This window comes from Glandiceps talaboti, chromosome 7 (assembly GCF_964340395.1).
Source record: "Glandiceps talaboti chromosome 7, keGlaTala1.1, whole genome shotgun sequence".
Taxonomy (NCBI): domain Eukaryota; kingdom Metazoa; phylum Hemichordata; class Enteropneusta; family Spengelidae; genus Glandiceps; species Glandiceps talaboti.
Genome location: NC_135555.1, coordinates 21,671,785 through 21,688,445, shown reverse-complemented (window position 1 = coordinate 21,688,445; position 16,661 = coordinate 21,671,785). Strand labels below are relative to the sequence as shown.

Here is a 16,661-nt window from a genome sequence, read left to right as displayed (position 1 = left end):
AAAAGTTTCCATTGTACAATAAAACGCATGACAGCAGATTCTACATTGGAAGTTAAAAAAATTATAATAATTCTTACAACAAAACAATTCAAGATAATACTGGTATGATAAAATCATAGCTATGAGTCAAAAATCATAATCATTTTTTAAAACGTACGTATGTAGGTGGGATAACTCCTGTTTGAATATCAATATTCATAAGTTTGACAAATAAATGCATTGCTAATGTAACAACTACCCCCAAGTCTAGTTCCTATACAGTATCGTTACCATTTAGACCTCCACTCATGCATAGTCTAGTTCCTATACAGTATCGTTACCATTTCCACCTCCACTCACATAGTCTAGTTCCTATACGGTATCGTTACCATTTACACCTCCACTCACTAGTCTAGTTCCTATACAGTATCATTACCATTTACACCTCCACTCACTAGTCTAGTTCCTATACGCATGGTATCGTTACCATTTACAACTCCACTCAGTCTAGTTCCTATACGGTATCGTTACCATTTACACCTCCACTCATATAGTCTAGTTCCTTTACAGTATCGTTACCATTTACACCTCCACTCACTAGTCTAGTTCCTATACGGTATCATTACCATTTACACCTCCACTCACTAGTCTAGTTCCTATACAGTATCGTTACCATTTACACCTCCACTCACATAATGTAGTTCCTATACAGTATCGTTACCATTTACACCTCCACTCACAGTCTAGTTCCTATACAGTATCGTTACCATTTACAACTCCACTCACAGTATAGTTCCTATACAGTATCGTTACCATTTACACCTCCACTCACTAGTGTAGTTCCTATACAGTATCGTTACCATTTACAACTCCACTCAGTCTAGTTGCTATACAGTATCATTACCATTTACACCTCCACTCACATAATGTAGTTCCTATACAGTATTGTTACCATTTACAACTCCACTCACAGTCTAGTTCCTATACAGTATCATTACCATTTACACCTCCACTCACTAGTCTAGTTTCTATACAGTATCATTACCATTTACACCTCCACTCACATAATGTAGTTCCTATACAGTATCGTTACCATTTACACCTCCACTCACAGTCTAGTTCCTATACAGTATCGTTACCATTTACACCTCCACTCACAGTCTAGTTCCTATACAGTATCGTTACCATTTACACCTCCACTCACTAGTCTAGTTTCTATACAGTATCATTACCATTTACACCTCCACTCACATAATGTAGTTCCTATACAGTATCGTTACCATTTACACCTCCACTCACTAGTCTAGTTCCTATACAGTATCATTACCATTTACACCTCCACTCACATAATGTAGTTCCTATACAGTATCGTTACCATTTACACCTCCACTCACTAGTCTAGTTCCTATACAGTATCGTTACCATTTACACCTCCACTCACATAATGTAGTTCCTATACAGTATCGTTACCATTTACATCTCCACTCACATAATGTAGTTCCTATACAGTATCGTTACCATTTACACCTCCACTCACATAGTCTAGTTCCTATACAGTATCGTTACCATTTACATCTCCACTCACATAGTCTAGTTCCTATACAGTATCGTTACCATTTACATCTCCACTCACATAGTCTAGTTCCTATACAGTATCGTTACCATTTACACCTCCACTCATAGTCTAGTTCCTATACAGTATCATTACCATTTACATCTCCACTCACATAGTCTAGTTCCTATACAGTATCGTTACCATTTACACCTCCACTCACATAGTCTACTTCCTATACAGTATCATTACCATTTCCACCTCCACTCACATAGTCTAGTTCCTATACAGTATCATTACCATTTACACCTCCACTCAGTCTAGTTCCTATACAGTATCATTACCATTTACACCTCCACTCACAGTATAGTTCCTATACAGTATCATTACCATTTACACCTCCACTCACAGTATAGTTCCTATACAGTATCGTTACCATTTACACCTCCACTCACAGTATAGTTCCTATACAGTATCGTTACCATTTACACCTCCACTCACTAGTCTAGTACCTATACAGTATCGTTACCATTTACACCTTCACTCACAGTCTAGTTCCTATACAGTATTGTTACCATTTCCACCTCCACTCACATAGTCTACTTCCTATACAGTATTATTACCATTTACACCTCCACTCACAGTCTAGTTCCTATACAGTATCGTTACCATTTACACCTCCACTCACAAACCACGTTGGCATACAGACTTACCAGCCACTAGTCCTTAAATCATAACATTGTGTCTCATACAACTGAATCTGTTGATTTATTTATCAATTAAAAACAAGTCTATAAATGATGTGACTTGTCAAACTTGTGTATCCGGCAACCATTATGAAATCAATCACTAGATGTGAAATCAGTCGTGTCTTGTCTTTCAGCCTTATTGAATCCTTTCCGTCTGATACAGCAGCACTAGAGACTACTAGTAATCAGTGGGATCAGCTATTGTTATCAATACTAGGGGGCATCCCTTTTCAATTTTCCCATAGGTACTTTATATGGGGGAGGGGTGTTTGACTTTAAACATAAATTATGCATATTTACTGCAGGTAAATTTGTTTGCATTTCCATATTCCAAGGACTGTTACATTCACCCCATGAACTAACATTCACCTTACAAATGTTATCTGACAAACCACAAATGAAAGCATAAACATTGATTGTACAAAACTAATGGATCATTTTACTGAAAACAACATACTAGTACAGTTCATTTAGTGTACAAGGTTCAGTCAAACTACAAGTCGGTAACACCAAAATAGTTGAAACTTGGTCTTGACGGAAAAAGTTGAGTTTGACAATGATGTAAGACTATGAGTTCATTATCAAATAAATCTTTGTAATAAATTCTGGGTATTAGTTCTCAAATTCTCTCTACAATATAGTCTATTTTCCCGTATGCATTACAATCACTACAAATCATATGATCATCTCCACTGTACAGTCGAACTGGTTACTCTAGCACAACATTCTGTTTTTTAACCCGGACAGCAATAGTTTGATGTAATTGCAGCATTGATATAAACATGATGATGTTATTGCATCCCCCCATGTCAAATACGGCTGTACTAACTGAAGATTAACAAGCAACTGTCAGAATGAAGTAACCAATTACAACTGCCCTTCAGTTTGTGCTGGACTACTACTGACATGCGCTGTTCAGCCTTTCCCCAGCAGGCGGTTCAGCCATATTTAAGTACAAAATTTGTCTGTTTGACTATATGTGATCATTGAAAACGTCGATAGGTATAGGATTAGACCATCTATAATTTATCATCACCAAACTATACATTTCAAACGCGAATATTACGTGGAGACAAATGCTCTCTTGTTTAGTGGGTCACCAGTACCACTATGGTTCATGCCATGACATAAATACTTTAATATGACAATATTCACTAAATTTAGTTTTGAAAGTACTACTAGTGACCCACTGAAGAAGAGGAGCTTAATTCCTCAAAATATTTTGGTTAATATTACAAATATATGGTTTTGTGATGATTTTAAAGTAATGTTATTAGAAGACTGACCTGTACATTTGTATCTGTAAGGTACCTGGTCATCATTGGCATAATACATCTAGTGACAATATCAGGAAAGCTGTCCTGATTGTCTTGACAAAACATAGCGATGTGAGGAATTTGTTCCATCAGTTCAGCTCTCACTGAGGGCTCTGAAATACAAACAAAGAGAAGCAAAATTGTTAGAATTCTGACGATGACCACAACTATGCCAGGTATAGAGACAGCAGGAAACAAGTATAATAGAAAACATACAAGCAGAGATTATCAATTACAAATCAATAATCCAGACAAGGAATTGACTGTATTTGATTCTAATTACTTCCAGTGTATAATATACTTTTATAGCAAAACAAGTCTTTCATTCAAACACACACACAATGTAATCATATTTGGTCAATGTGTTTATAACTGTCTATTGTGATTGTCTGCTTTGGTATATTCTTGAAATCTTGTTTTTTTGCACTGGTGGCACTTTTGCAGAGACATGGCTATCTATTAAAGCGTAACAATATCTAATTTGTCAGGAAAGGCTCAGTCATGCTGGTATGTCCATCTGGATAGCCAAGTCTCTTGGATATTTTCCTTGGTTAACCCAGAGACCTGGATATCTGGTTTGATAGCATTGTTTGCCAAAAGAGACCTGGCTATCTGGTTTGATAGCATTGTTTGCCAAAACAGACCCTTTCAAACCAGTATGTCAGCTAGATAGCCAAGTCTCTTGGCTATTTTCCCCAGGGAAGGTAAAGGTATGTGGCAAGTTTCATGGGGTGTCAAAGGCATTTTCTATTCAAATTACCACTCCCAATATACAATTTTGACATGCCACTGACATATAGCACTTGTAACAAACCAAAATCTGGCATTCCCTAACAATGATGACATGTACTGGTATTGAAAATTCCTACTCACAGAGTAAAAAACATCAGTTCGCTCTTGACAATGCTGATGAGACGTCAGCGAAAATTTGGGATTTACTTCCAAGAAATATTTTGTCTCAGAGTGGAAATTTTATTGACTAAGTATGAACCCCAGAGTCCATGAACTGAACAATCTTCTCACTTTTACTGGTATGTGACAAATCACACATAGTTTTATGATTTTGTCTCAAACTAGAGGGCACATTGATCAGAACAGTACTTAATATTTTTGTTTACTGTAAGTTTTATTCATCTCATCTCATCTTCCTTGTACACAGCAATATTTTAATCAGGGCTAGAATGAACGTCTCAGCTGCCGCCAGCATCGGTACTATCAGTGAAAGTCAGACAGTGCTGCCTGGCAGACATAGCTATTATCCCACAAATCCATTATCATATATTATGAATTTCATATCTTATATTACAAACCTACCCTGTCTGTGAAATGGGTTATGACTGGTGGTTGAACTTATGCAAAACAAGAGTCTGATGACCTGTATCAGTACATGGTATTTTTCACAAATCTAGACACATTCAGCCTAGAGTCAAGTCGTATTGAGATTTTGACGATCATATCTTACCATCACGACTAGTTCCTATACAGTATCGTTACCACCCCCACTCACAGGGATCTAGTTAGAAACCACGTTGGCATCTATCTAGACTACATCATGCCTAGCAAACATTTAAAAGATTATTGTAATAGTATGTGTATTCAAACCTGAAATCTATGCCTCTGATCATTGGACATTGTAATTTACATGACCTGTACTGTGCTTGTTGATTCTAAACATAAAATACATGCCTCTGATCATTGGACATTGTAATTTACATGACATGTACTGTTCTTGTTGATTCTAACTAGACGATGATGTTATTGATGTCATCTCATGATAGTTACATTTAAAATCGTAACTGGAATTTGTCTGGTTAGAATTTGCTGGCTTTCTGGCCAATGATTTATTGAAGTAAAATATGGTTTGTTAGCTAGACATGGTGGGAAAAGGTGATAACCAAAACCTCCACATGACTTGGACTCTAGGCTAAGAATATTGTTTTTGTTAAAGTCTGGAAACACTGATAACATAGTGGGAGAAGGATGGTAAAGAGATACCCACATTCTGAATTATAATTCACTGGAGAACCCTCTGAGTCTTATATCTGGGCAATGGAGGTACATTTTACCTATTTGCATAGATTTCACTATAATTTACTGGAGAGCCATGTTAATAAACAAGGCCACTGCAGGTACATTTTTACCTACTTAGAGCCTGTAACAAAACACTGCAGATATGTTTACAAATTGTGTCATTTTTTTTCAGACGCCAAAATACTCAGTTGGCTGTTTTGCTTTTATCTTACTGGACTTGACAAGTATTGGGTATAAAAAGAAGTATTTCTATAAAATTTGAAAATGCTTTTGATCTGACAAGACAAAGCTATTACAGTGCCATACAGATTTATCAGATCTGACATATGCCTACTTGGAAAATCCTCATTTTACAGTGATGCTAGTCTGCATATCTTTCACTCAAGTAATACAGAGATAACAATAAGATGTGAATTTACGGTAGACAGGGGGCTTCATTTTCTTGCTATTTTATTTTCAGTAAAGTGTAAATACTTGGATATTCACTGATCTGAGGAGAAAGGCATCAAACTAGTACTTGGTCAGATTCAGAGAGCAAGAATACAACTACAAATATGACAATGAGCAAATGGGCAAGATGATTACAGATTGGGAAATGAGCAAGGTCAAAAGGTAAGAATGATTACAGATTTGGAAATGAGAAAGGTCAAAGGGCAAGAGTGAATACAGATATCAATAAAGCAATCAATCCAATACACATAATGTTCTATAGCACTGAATAGGAACAATTATAGAAGATTGTAGTAAAAGTTAGAAAGCTCTTGTGAAAAGATGCATCTTGATATCCTTCTTGAATATGGGGATAAAAAGGTCAAAGGGCAAGAATGAATAATTTAACAGCTATGGAGTGGGCATGTGATATGAAACAGCACTAGTCCACACTTCAAGAATACACCTTGGACATTTTCGTTGAATGTCCACCTGTAAAAACTCTGTGACTTGGTGATCTCTCTCATCCTGTCTAGAATACTGATAACTAGAAATACATGCATGCATGCAGAGAAACAGAACTGTAACAAGAATATCAATGTTGTCTAAAGTAAACTACACATAGAGATGATCAGTGACTTTTGTTATCGAATGCAAGTCAAGCTGTAACTAACTATACAACTGGTAAGTAAACTCCATGGCTTTCACCGAGGGCTTTCATCATGGACAAGACTGACTGCATTTCTAGAAAACTTGTATTATCATACCAGAGTCCCCATTTGTTGATTTGTCTTGCAGCTTTTAAAATACTTGTGTACAACTTTTAGAATGCAATCTTGAGCAATGGCAATGAGGTCAATCAGACATGCCAGTCTACATATACATATTCCACTTTTCCATGTGAGAGAAAGATGACGTGCTGTCTTTGACAAATTATGCATTCTCAAAAACAAGTCAATCTAGAATACTTAACATCTCATTATTTGTTAATGTTATACAGGCTTATTACAGGTTTGGAGGGGTCAGAAATAAAATACCTCGGATTCCAGTTTATTTGACCTGTATAACCACCCCACAACATATCTCCTTTCCTGACAAATAATACACTGGTCTCTTTCAAAGGAAAGTTATGTTTCTGTAAAATTGGCACACAAGGCGTAATTGGGATAAAACGTAAGAAATTTCTAGACTTCTAAGAGAATGGCAGCATAGACAATCCCATAACTTCTTCACAAAGTAAAATAACATAAAAGATGAAAAATACTGCCAACAGCAATGTGAGCAACTGAAATCCACTGACATACATGCGCAGTGAGAAAACACCCCTACAAGATAATGGAACATCCCATGAACTTTAGCCAAGTGATTACGTAAGATTATATATCCATACCTCATACACTTCCATTATAAAAGACGACCTCTTTTGACAGAAAAATCAGTCTTTTGGATGTAACTTGAAAACCACTGAACTGCTTTCATTTGAACAATTTTTCATCTCCACACCATAAGCAATGTCCATACAAAATTTGAAATCAATCCAGCAGTTTCTCACTTTAAGTTGTTCACATAAAGGCGTGCGTGCATGCGCACACGCACACACACACACACACACACACACACACACACACACACACACACACACACACACACACACACAGAAAACCTGATGCCAATAGCATGCTGAACCTCAGTTCAGTTGTGCTAAAAATGACTGAAAATTTAACACTATACTCACCAGCATCGTCTGACATATGTCCTAAGGCTTGAACCACTGTTTCCCTTTCTTCTGGACTATCCACCACGTAACGAAATGTATCTAATAAGCCCCTTGCTACAATTTGCCTAAACATGAGACAGAAGAACAAGATTGTTAGAAATTCTGTTTTTAACTATGTATATATACCATAAAGTAATTGCAGTGAAGTCAATCAGCCTGATTACTAACAACAGTGTGCTCATATGACTCCTTATACCAGTAGTCAGTCTTTTTTTGGAATTAAAAGAAAATGACAAGCGACCTATCGGTCAGAATAGCTCCGCTGTTTTTTTTTTTAATTTAATTTTTTATTTTGGTGACATGTAGAAGTGGTTCAGGTCTTCAGCTCTTCGAGTCACTATGCAGTTTTGTTTTAGCGATGCAATAAAGTGGTTAGTGGTTTCATATGATGTCTCACTATAAAACACATTTTACACAGAAGTTGGTAATGTATTGTACTTTTATACCATAGTCACCATTTTATAACAAAAATCTACTCTTATGAAAAATTGCACAAAATCTCAGAAAAAAATGACTGGGAAATGCACACAAGAAAAAGAAAAAAAGAGGATTTTGAGGTTGGCTATAAGTAATTCCAGTGTCTTACAGCTGTAACCCTGGAAAATTTTAATGAAGAATGAAATAAACTAGGGATCTAAAATAATTTTGAGGCAATTTGAATTTCAATTTTCTAACAAATTTACAAAGTCAACAACATTCAACTTGTTCTAGTTGTGGTAGATATATATAGGGAAGAAATGTATTAATCGCCATCTTAGTTTCCGTACGGCGACAATCTCAAGTACCCGGAAGAGAGTCATTCTCAGCCATACGTTACAGTGGTAACACTCGTTCATGTTCGGTTACCTTTCACAAAGAAAACACAACGAAATGGTTGAAATGATCTTTTTTTAATTTCTTTTCATCACAACAACAAAATCTGCGTGATCAAAAGTGTTGTAAACTAAACCAGAAAGAATTATCGGACTGGCTAAACTTCCCGATGAACTGGAAGGTCCTACTACTTCCAAATCTCTCTCTATTGTCTATGTTCCAAGTAAGCCTCGATAGTACTATAGTACGTGAGAAAATCGTCTCAAACAAGCGATACAACTTTCAAAATATAACTTGACATGTCTTCATTTGTTAGAGTTATACAATTCAAGACGGGTTTTCACTCGAAAACAACAATTCTGTGAATAATGACACTCTGAACGCAGCGATTTCTCGGACGATGTTACCACTGTAACGTATGGCTGACAACGACTTGCTTCCGGGTTAGTCCCTCGTGCATACGGGTGGATTGTCGGCGATTAATACATACATGTACATCGTCTGATATTTTAATTCACAGTGTTTTTTGTGACCGGCGCCTGTCAGCAGACTCTGCCATTTTTTTCATCATTCCATTGTATTTAAACCTTGTACTTGACATTTCGCAATATTTATAATTCTCAACAAAATAACTCAACATGCCTCACTTCGCTCGTACTCAAAGCAGCCCCGCACGTAGTCCTGCTTGCATACAGAGGAATTCGGGACTCGATTCTGACAATTGTCCCTCCCCCTCCGGTGTTTAGAGTCAAGTCAGTAATACAGACTCGTGCACCCGAGGACTACATGTACCCCGCGCGGTATGATCACTGACACTGATGACATGATGAGAGAGAACCTTTTCGGATTTACATGTAAAACGGGGAAAGATACGCAAAACATAATGCAAAGTCTGAAGCCAAATTAAAGTTGTAATTATTTTAATTATTTTTACTTGCCAAATATTTGCATTTTGGAAAGGCAAGACACGTTCATGTCGTTTAACTTTACATGTGAACTGTCGGCCATATTTAAACTTCAACCGCATGCCTGGCATGCCCTTCCTTACACAAGTTGTCTGAATTCTGGTTCACTGTCATTCCAAATTGCACGACAATATAGAATTAACCACAAGTTACATGTTATCTGAAAACATCACACTTTTATAGTGGGTCTGAAGTGTGATTTTAGTGAGTACTAAGAACGTCCTGTGTTGATACTCAAGATACTTGCTGTGGGAAATCGCTCGGTCGAATGAGGTCACCTTCAGCTTCTGGTCAAATCAGGATAGAGTATGCAAATGAGGATGTTGCGGATTGGCTGATAATGTAGAAGGGTGCAGAATTGGATTTGAAGTTTACAACCCTGTTTCGAACAAACGCTTGTCATTTGGGCGCCCAATGCGTAGAATTATGACTATAGCACATATTACATTGCTTGTTTGACGTCAATAGTGTCTTTTGAAAAGTGGCAGTTTACTTAAAGTCTCGTCGACTGATTTCCAATATGGCGTCGGTCATTATGCTCATTAACATATTCATTTTTTTTTTTCAAATTACAAAAAAAAAATCATAAAAAATAAAAATGAGGATGTGCTGACTTGAAATTAACAAATCTGAGTAAGCTACCCCCTGCGCATCAACACGCCAGATATCAAAGCAATCTAATAAGAGGTTTTCAAGGAGTTGATGAAAATGACATTTTATGAAAAAAAATCATAAAAAATTGAAAATGGCACAGATCAACTTGGCATGAACAAATCTGAATAGCCTCCCCCCAGGGAACATGCACACCAAATATCGAAGAATTCCGACTGTCACTTATGGAGTAGATAGTAAAAATATAAAAGTTTGACGGACACCTATGATTCACTCTACTCTCTATACCTCAATACCCACCTATACCTAAAGCTACGCTTTCAGCTTTCGCTGACAGCGGAGCTAAAAAAGACATTAAATCAAACCATATTTTAATGTTCCTCTGGCAACAGACAAGAATAATGAGGCAGTAGTACACACATTGAATCCTTGTATCAGTTTTTTCATTTGTGTGTTTAGCCTAATGCAGTGGTTTTGGTTACAAATCACTTTGGGGTGCAATTTCGTTACAAATAAATGTTTTACAATTATATACAGGTCAAAGCAACAGTAAATTCGTACTAACATGAACAACTGAAAATAATTTCCATATACATTCATATTGCATTACACAGTGTATTTTGCTGACAGCGGTAAGTTACTGTGGTAAAATCTACCTGAGTTCCCCACAATCTTTACTGGGGTCCACAAACAAAATGAGGGTACAAATATATGAGAAACAATGCCAGGTGTTACAGAATTTTCATCTCCGTTACCAAGGTTACTAAGCCTTAGCAAAAACACTATTATGGAATGAAAATATCTCGAACATTTCCTATGTTACATGTGGATCTGCCAAGTTCTGTTCCCTAACATCGCTTTTTGAGTTAGGCAATCAACCCAGCCTCCCTTCACCAAGGATGACCTACACCTTTCCAAAACTCTTCATTAACATATCAATTTTACGCATTTCACTTTCAAAGATGGATAGCTTACTATTGTCATACACAAGATGCTTTTACTCCTCCTTCCTATCTCCTACAAAATGCTTCATTTAATATGTAACAAAATATTACAACCTTTCCATGAAACATTGAAACATTAATTTTCTGGATTCCAATCCAATGCAAGAAACCTATTGTATTAAAATTCAACGGTAACAGATTTACAAAGAAATATAAAAAATTTCAGTATTAGTAATAAATGTGTAGTATTTGTCCTTGGACTTTGAAATATGGAGACTACATAAAAACATGAATATGTGAATATGCCCAAAAAAAATGTGATGTAATCAACTCCTTTCTGTACAAGCTATTACACAATACGACTGATATCTTTAACACAGTTAGATTACCTGACATCTAAGCATCTATTTTCCCCACATATCATGTCTATTTCAATTTGGATACTGCAGACAAGGAAAAGGTCACAACAGAGAACGTTGCCATGGCATCTCAACACATTTGTCCTTTACAAGAACACGTTCAAGGTGTGCCATTTTTTTTCTTCTTGTTACATAAATAGGAGACAACTCTACAACCTCGCAGAATGAAATTTTACACTGAAAATTTACAATGATAAGTCACTTCCAAGCTGTGACACAAATCAGAGACTAAAGGTTAGACAATACTCATTTGAATAACAATAGATTTCAAGCAAAAATATTAGCATATTTAAGGACTTTACTTAAATATGTTTTCATGGGACGGATTGCTATACCTAAGACAAGTTCTAATTTTTTAGTTTTCATAACTCAAAATTATGTCAGCTAAAGCACTCATTTTTCTGATGTTCGACTGGAAAGTGACATATGCGTAAACTGACAGTCACTCTGCTAGAAATCATATAAATCTAATATTATTAAATAGAAAAGGATGCCATCTCGGACAACACCTTGCACTTTTACATGCATAGCCTGGAATTCTTGCTATCAAAGTACATGTATGTTGATCGAACGAATTGAAATGCCTATAAAGCAGTATTTTTCCCCTATACATTAATACTGGACATTTCTATAATTTGAATACTATTAGAATTCAGCTGGATTAACATTCAAATGTAGATTTGCTCTATTTCCATAAATATTTCTTATTCAGAGAGAGTTTTGACATTAACTCATATACAGGAGGATGTCTGCAAGTATGTATATGTATCTATCTGGCTAGGTATCTGCCTGTGGATGTGTATGGGTTTGTCTGAGTGTAGTATGTATATGTATCTATCTGGCTAGGTATCTGCCTGTGGATGTGTATGGGTTTGTCTGAGTGTAGTATGTATATGTATCTATCTGGCTAGGTATCTGCCTGTGGATGTGTATGGGTTTGTCTGAGTGTGCATGTGGACGTGCAAGTCTGTGAGTTTGGGTATGCCTATGAACATGTATGCGTGCGTGTGTGTGTGTGTGTGTATGTGTGTGTGTGGATATATGTATCTGTGTGTAAGTATGTGTGTAGGTGTGCATGTGTGCGTTCGTATATGTATGTACATGTATGTGTAGACAAGTGTGTTGTAGGCATACACTTGATCACATTTACAGTAAAGACCTGTTCTATAATATAACAAATACTAATTTTTAATTGACTGATATGATAGTTCAGTGGATACAATATCTCATTCTGTACTAGTGTGTCGGATTGAATACATGATAAATCACCTACAAATGTCAATTATTATCTACTAAAGGAGTTCATAGTCAGGGCATTGTTCTACAGTCTTTCTATCCTGACCCTTTAGATGACCTAGGTCATTAATTTGCATAATTTCTGATGACATCATAGGGTTTGGATTCTGGGGTAACCAGCACATCTACAAGGTCTAAAATGACAAGCTGATAATGGTATTCAATCTAACAATGATTTCAAATACTCTCTGACATCAAACTTGAACTCAGTTTTGTGACTAGATACGTTATAAGTTGACTGGACATGTATACTATATATTATTGAGTCTATGACCCATTTTTAAAAATTAAAATATTCTCAAGTTAAAAATGTGTAATTTAGAGTCAGACATTTAGATATTATTCCCCAATATTTTGCTTTGTTCACCCAAGGAAAACATGAGTGATCTAAAGGGGACTTTGTCTCTACGAGTTGCTAGATGAGTAGTGACAAACCCTCAGATCACGAGTATTTTCCTGCTGAATGGCATCAAATATTGGGGAGTAATATCATTATACTTGAAGCATAATTTACTCAAAATCAGAAAAAATTATGGCGATTTGGAACATTTTGACTCCTATTTCAAGCACCATTGATGGGGACATGGGTTGTCATGTAGAACGACCAGGGTATATAATCCATATTTTCTGTTCAAGGACAATAACTTGGCTTGAGTATGGTATAATCTATATTTACATTTCATACTTGGACTGGACATGTCCAACCTGACATTGTTGGTCAACATCAGATGACCTTAGGGTATTCCAAAACTTGTCATTGATATTTTCAATATTAGAATGTTCGCCTTCTCAAGTTAAAAATTTGTAATCTATACCCACACACATATTCTGTGTCACATTTTATGAGTGCCTACACTTGGTAATGTGAAAATTGATTAGTTTAATTTTCACACTGTGTTACCCTAGACAGCATAAGTTAACAGTATTTGATGGCTATGATGCCTTTGAACTTTCAACTTGTGTTCCCCGTTAAACAAGGTCAGAAGGACACAGTTCTCTTTTGATTAAGATTTTTAACTGTACATTTGTAGCTGCAATTTGATGTTGTTGTTTTTTAGATACTTGTTCTCATTTTGGAACTATGTATGTTGTTGTATTTGTTGAACCATGCTTGATTGTCTACAGTCATCAAATCGTATCATCATCCCAAAACTTTACTATTTGTTGAGATATGACTAAGATAGGATTACATGGTTGACATTATTCATTTGTGGTTTACAATCATCCACACACATGAAGCCAGTGTACAGAGTATCATCAATGGGTGTAACCACTCCTTATAGCAATAAAATGAAAATCAACAAGACATGGCAATCTTGTTTTGTGGGCAGCATACAGGTAATGGTACATATGGGTATACAGGTAATGGTACATATGGGTATACAGGTAATGGTACATATGGGTATACAGGTAATGGTACATATGGGTATACAGGTAATGGTACATATGGGTATACAGGTAATGGTACGTATGGGTATACAGTTAATGGTACGTATGGGTATACAGGTAAGGGTACATATGGGTATACAGGTAAGGGTACATATGGGTATACAGGTAATGGTACATATGGGTATACAGGTAATGGTACATATGGGTATACAGGTAAGGGTACATATGGGTATACAGGTAGGGGTACATATGGGTATACAGGTAAGGGTACATATGGGTATACAGGTAATGGTACATATGGGTATACAGGTAGGGGTACATATGGGTATACAGGTAAGGGTACATATGGGTATACAGGTAGGGGTACATATGGGTATACAGGTAGGGGTACATATGGGTATACAGGTAAGGGTACATATGGGTATACAGGTAGGGGTACATATGGGTATACAGGTAAGGGTACATATGGGTATACAGGTAATGGTACATATGGGTATACAGGTAAGGGTACATATGGGTATACAGGTAAGGGTACATATGGGTATACAGGTAAGGGTACATATGGGTATACAGGTAAGGGTACATATGGGTATACAGGTAAGGGTACATATGGGTATACAGGTAATGGTACATATGGGTATACAGGTAAGGGTACATATGGGTATACAGGTAAGAGTACATATGGGTACACAGGTAAGGGTACATATGGGTCCGTGTTTTATTTAAGGGCGGTAAGTAGGTAAAATCTACCGGGGTTCCCACATCATTTTACCAGGGTTCCCCACCTAAACTATGATACATTGCATGCGAAGCACTACCAGTTTTACCTCTTTCCCCCTTTCTGTTACCGGGGTTCCCAAACCTTAGCAAAAACACTGTGGGTATACAGGTAAGGGTACATATGGGTACACAGCACTGAGGGTTAAGACAAACATTAAATATCTGATCACTATAGTGAAAGTACATCAGTAGATTGCATACACCAACATTTCATTTTTATATATATTATCAAACACTCCATTTCCATTTGCGTGGAAAGGGTGTTCAAAAACTTTTCACTGGAAGGAGAAGGAGTGTTAAGAACTTTTAAGTGGGGGGGATTTGGGGATGTTAAAACTTTATATTGGTGGGTGGGGATAAGAATGGGGTGTTCATAAACTTTCCACTGGAGGGGTAAGGGCTATCACTGGCAGGGGAAGGTGTGTTCAAAACATTTTGCTGGAAGTGGAGAGGTGGTTTAAAATCCTCCTGGTTAATGACCTGTACTTGTACTGTCTAAGGTAGTGAACTAAGCATGGAAACTATTGAAGAGGACGATCACCTCCAACGTCTACAAAATATACAATGTAGGTTGCCATGCTTGACTTCAAACATCAAAGAATTGTCACAAATTCTGGACTATTTGAGTAATTTTCTGGGAATATTTGTGGTAAACAGTTAAGTATCAATTACTGCAGGAGTATTTTGTACTGTAGATCTTGCCTTCAAATAGTCTGTTCCCGTGACTTCATCTAATTTTGGTGTGTACTGTGTATATCATAGCCTTGTGACCATGTCATGACAATAATGATTTTAAAATTTTACGGTTATGGCAGTTTTGGAAGCTAAATTGAGTCAAGATTAAACATAGTGCGATGTACCTTACTAACTTCGGAACCATCTATGTTCTGTTGTTATAATTTGTTTAGATTTTCCATTCCCACATCACATGCAAATGATGTTAATGTTATGCACATGATTATCAATGCAAATTTTCATTTGTAACTTTGGCTTTGTATCAAAAAGTTCTTACCAAGAGTCATTTCTTCTTGCATTTAATTATTTGACACACAGACTGCAGAAACACTTTACAAACTAGAAACACTTTTATGCCTTATATTGTGTTTTTTGACAGTACAAAATGACAAGACAATTTTTCTCAAATGTGAGATTTTCTATCCTTACAAAAATAATATTTAGGTCACATTACTAAAATAACAGACACTTGACTGGACATTGTTAGCACTGCAGGGTCCTGGGAAAACTGTGAAATGTTTCTAATCATTGGTGACTGCTGTGTGAACAGTATAATTGACAAATTCATGTACAATTCATTAGTGGGTTATTCAAATTGATGGCCAAAACTTAAAAGCTGTTGTTGATATAATTTGCGATGCAATATCATATATTATATTATGCCACTATATTGATGGTGCAAATTGAGAGATCTGATTGGTCTAGACATCAAACTAGCATGTCTAAAATGAGCGATAATGAACACAGTTGACACACGTCCAAATTTTGATGTTCACTGTTTGTCGTCTGCTATGAATGCTGTAGTCTGCAGTATTGAACTCTGTGAATTGTCAGAGGAGGATTTTCTCAATGAAACAATAGTTTATGGGAAATTA

At 36.4% G+C, this 16,661-nt stretch overlaps 1 protein-coding gene across 2 annotated transcripts in view; it reads right to left on the bottom strand.

Annotated features, from left to right (window-relative positions):
* The window catches only part of LOC144437532 (serine/threonine-protein phosphatase 4 regulatory subunit 1-like), a 72,251-nt gene that overhangs the window by 29,669 nt on the left and 25,921 nt on the right, over positions 1–16,661 (bottom strand). For both annotated transcript variants that reach the window (XM_078126477.1, XM_078126478.1), the window contains 2 exons: positions 7,792–7,898; positions 3,567–3,709 (listed from right to left, as the gene is read on the bottom strand). In XM_078126477.1, the coding sequence (XP_077982603.1) occupies positions 3,567–3,709; positions 7,792–7,898 (250 nt within the window). The remainder of the gene's footprint in view (positions 1–3,566; positions 3,710–7,791; positions 7,899–16,661) is intronic.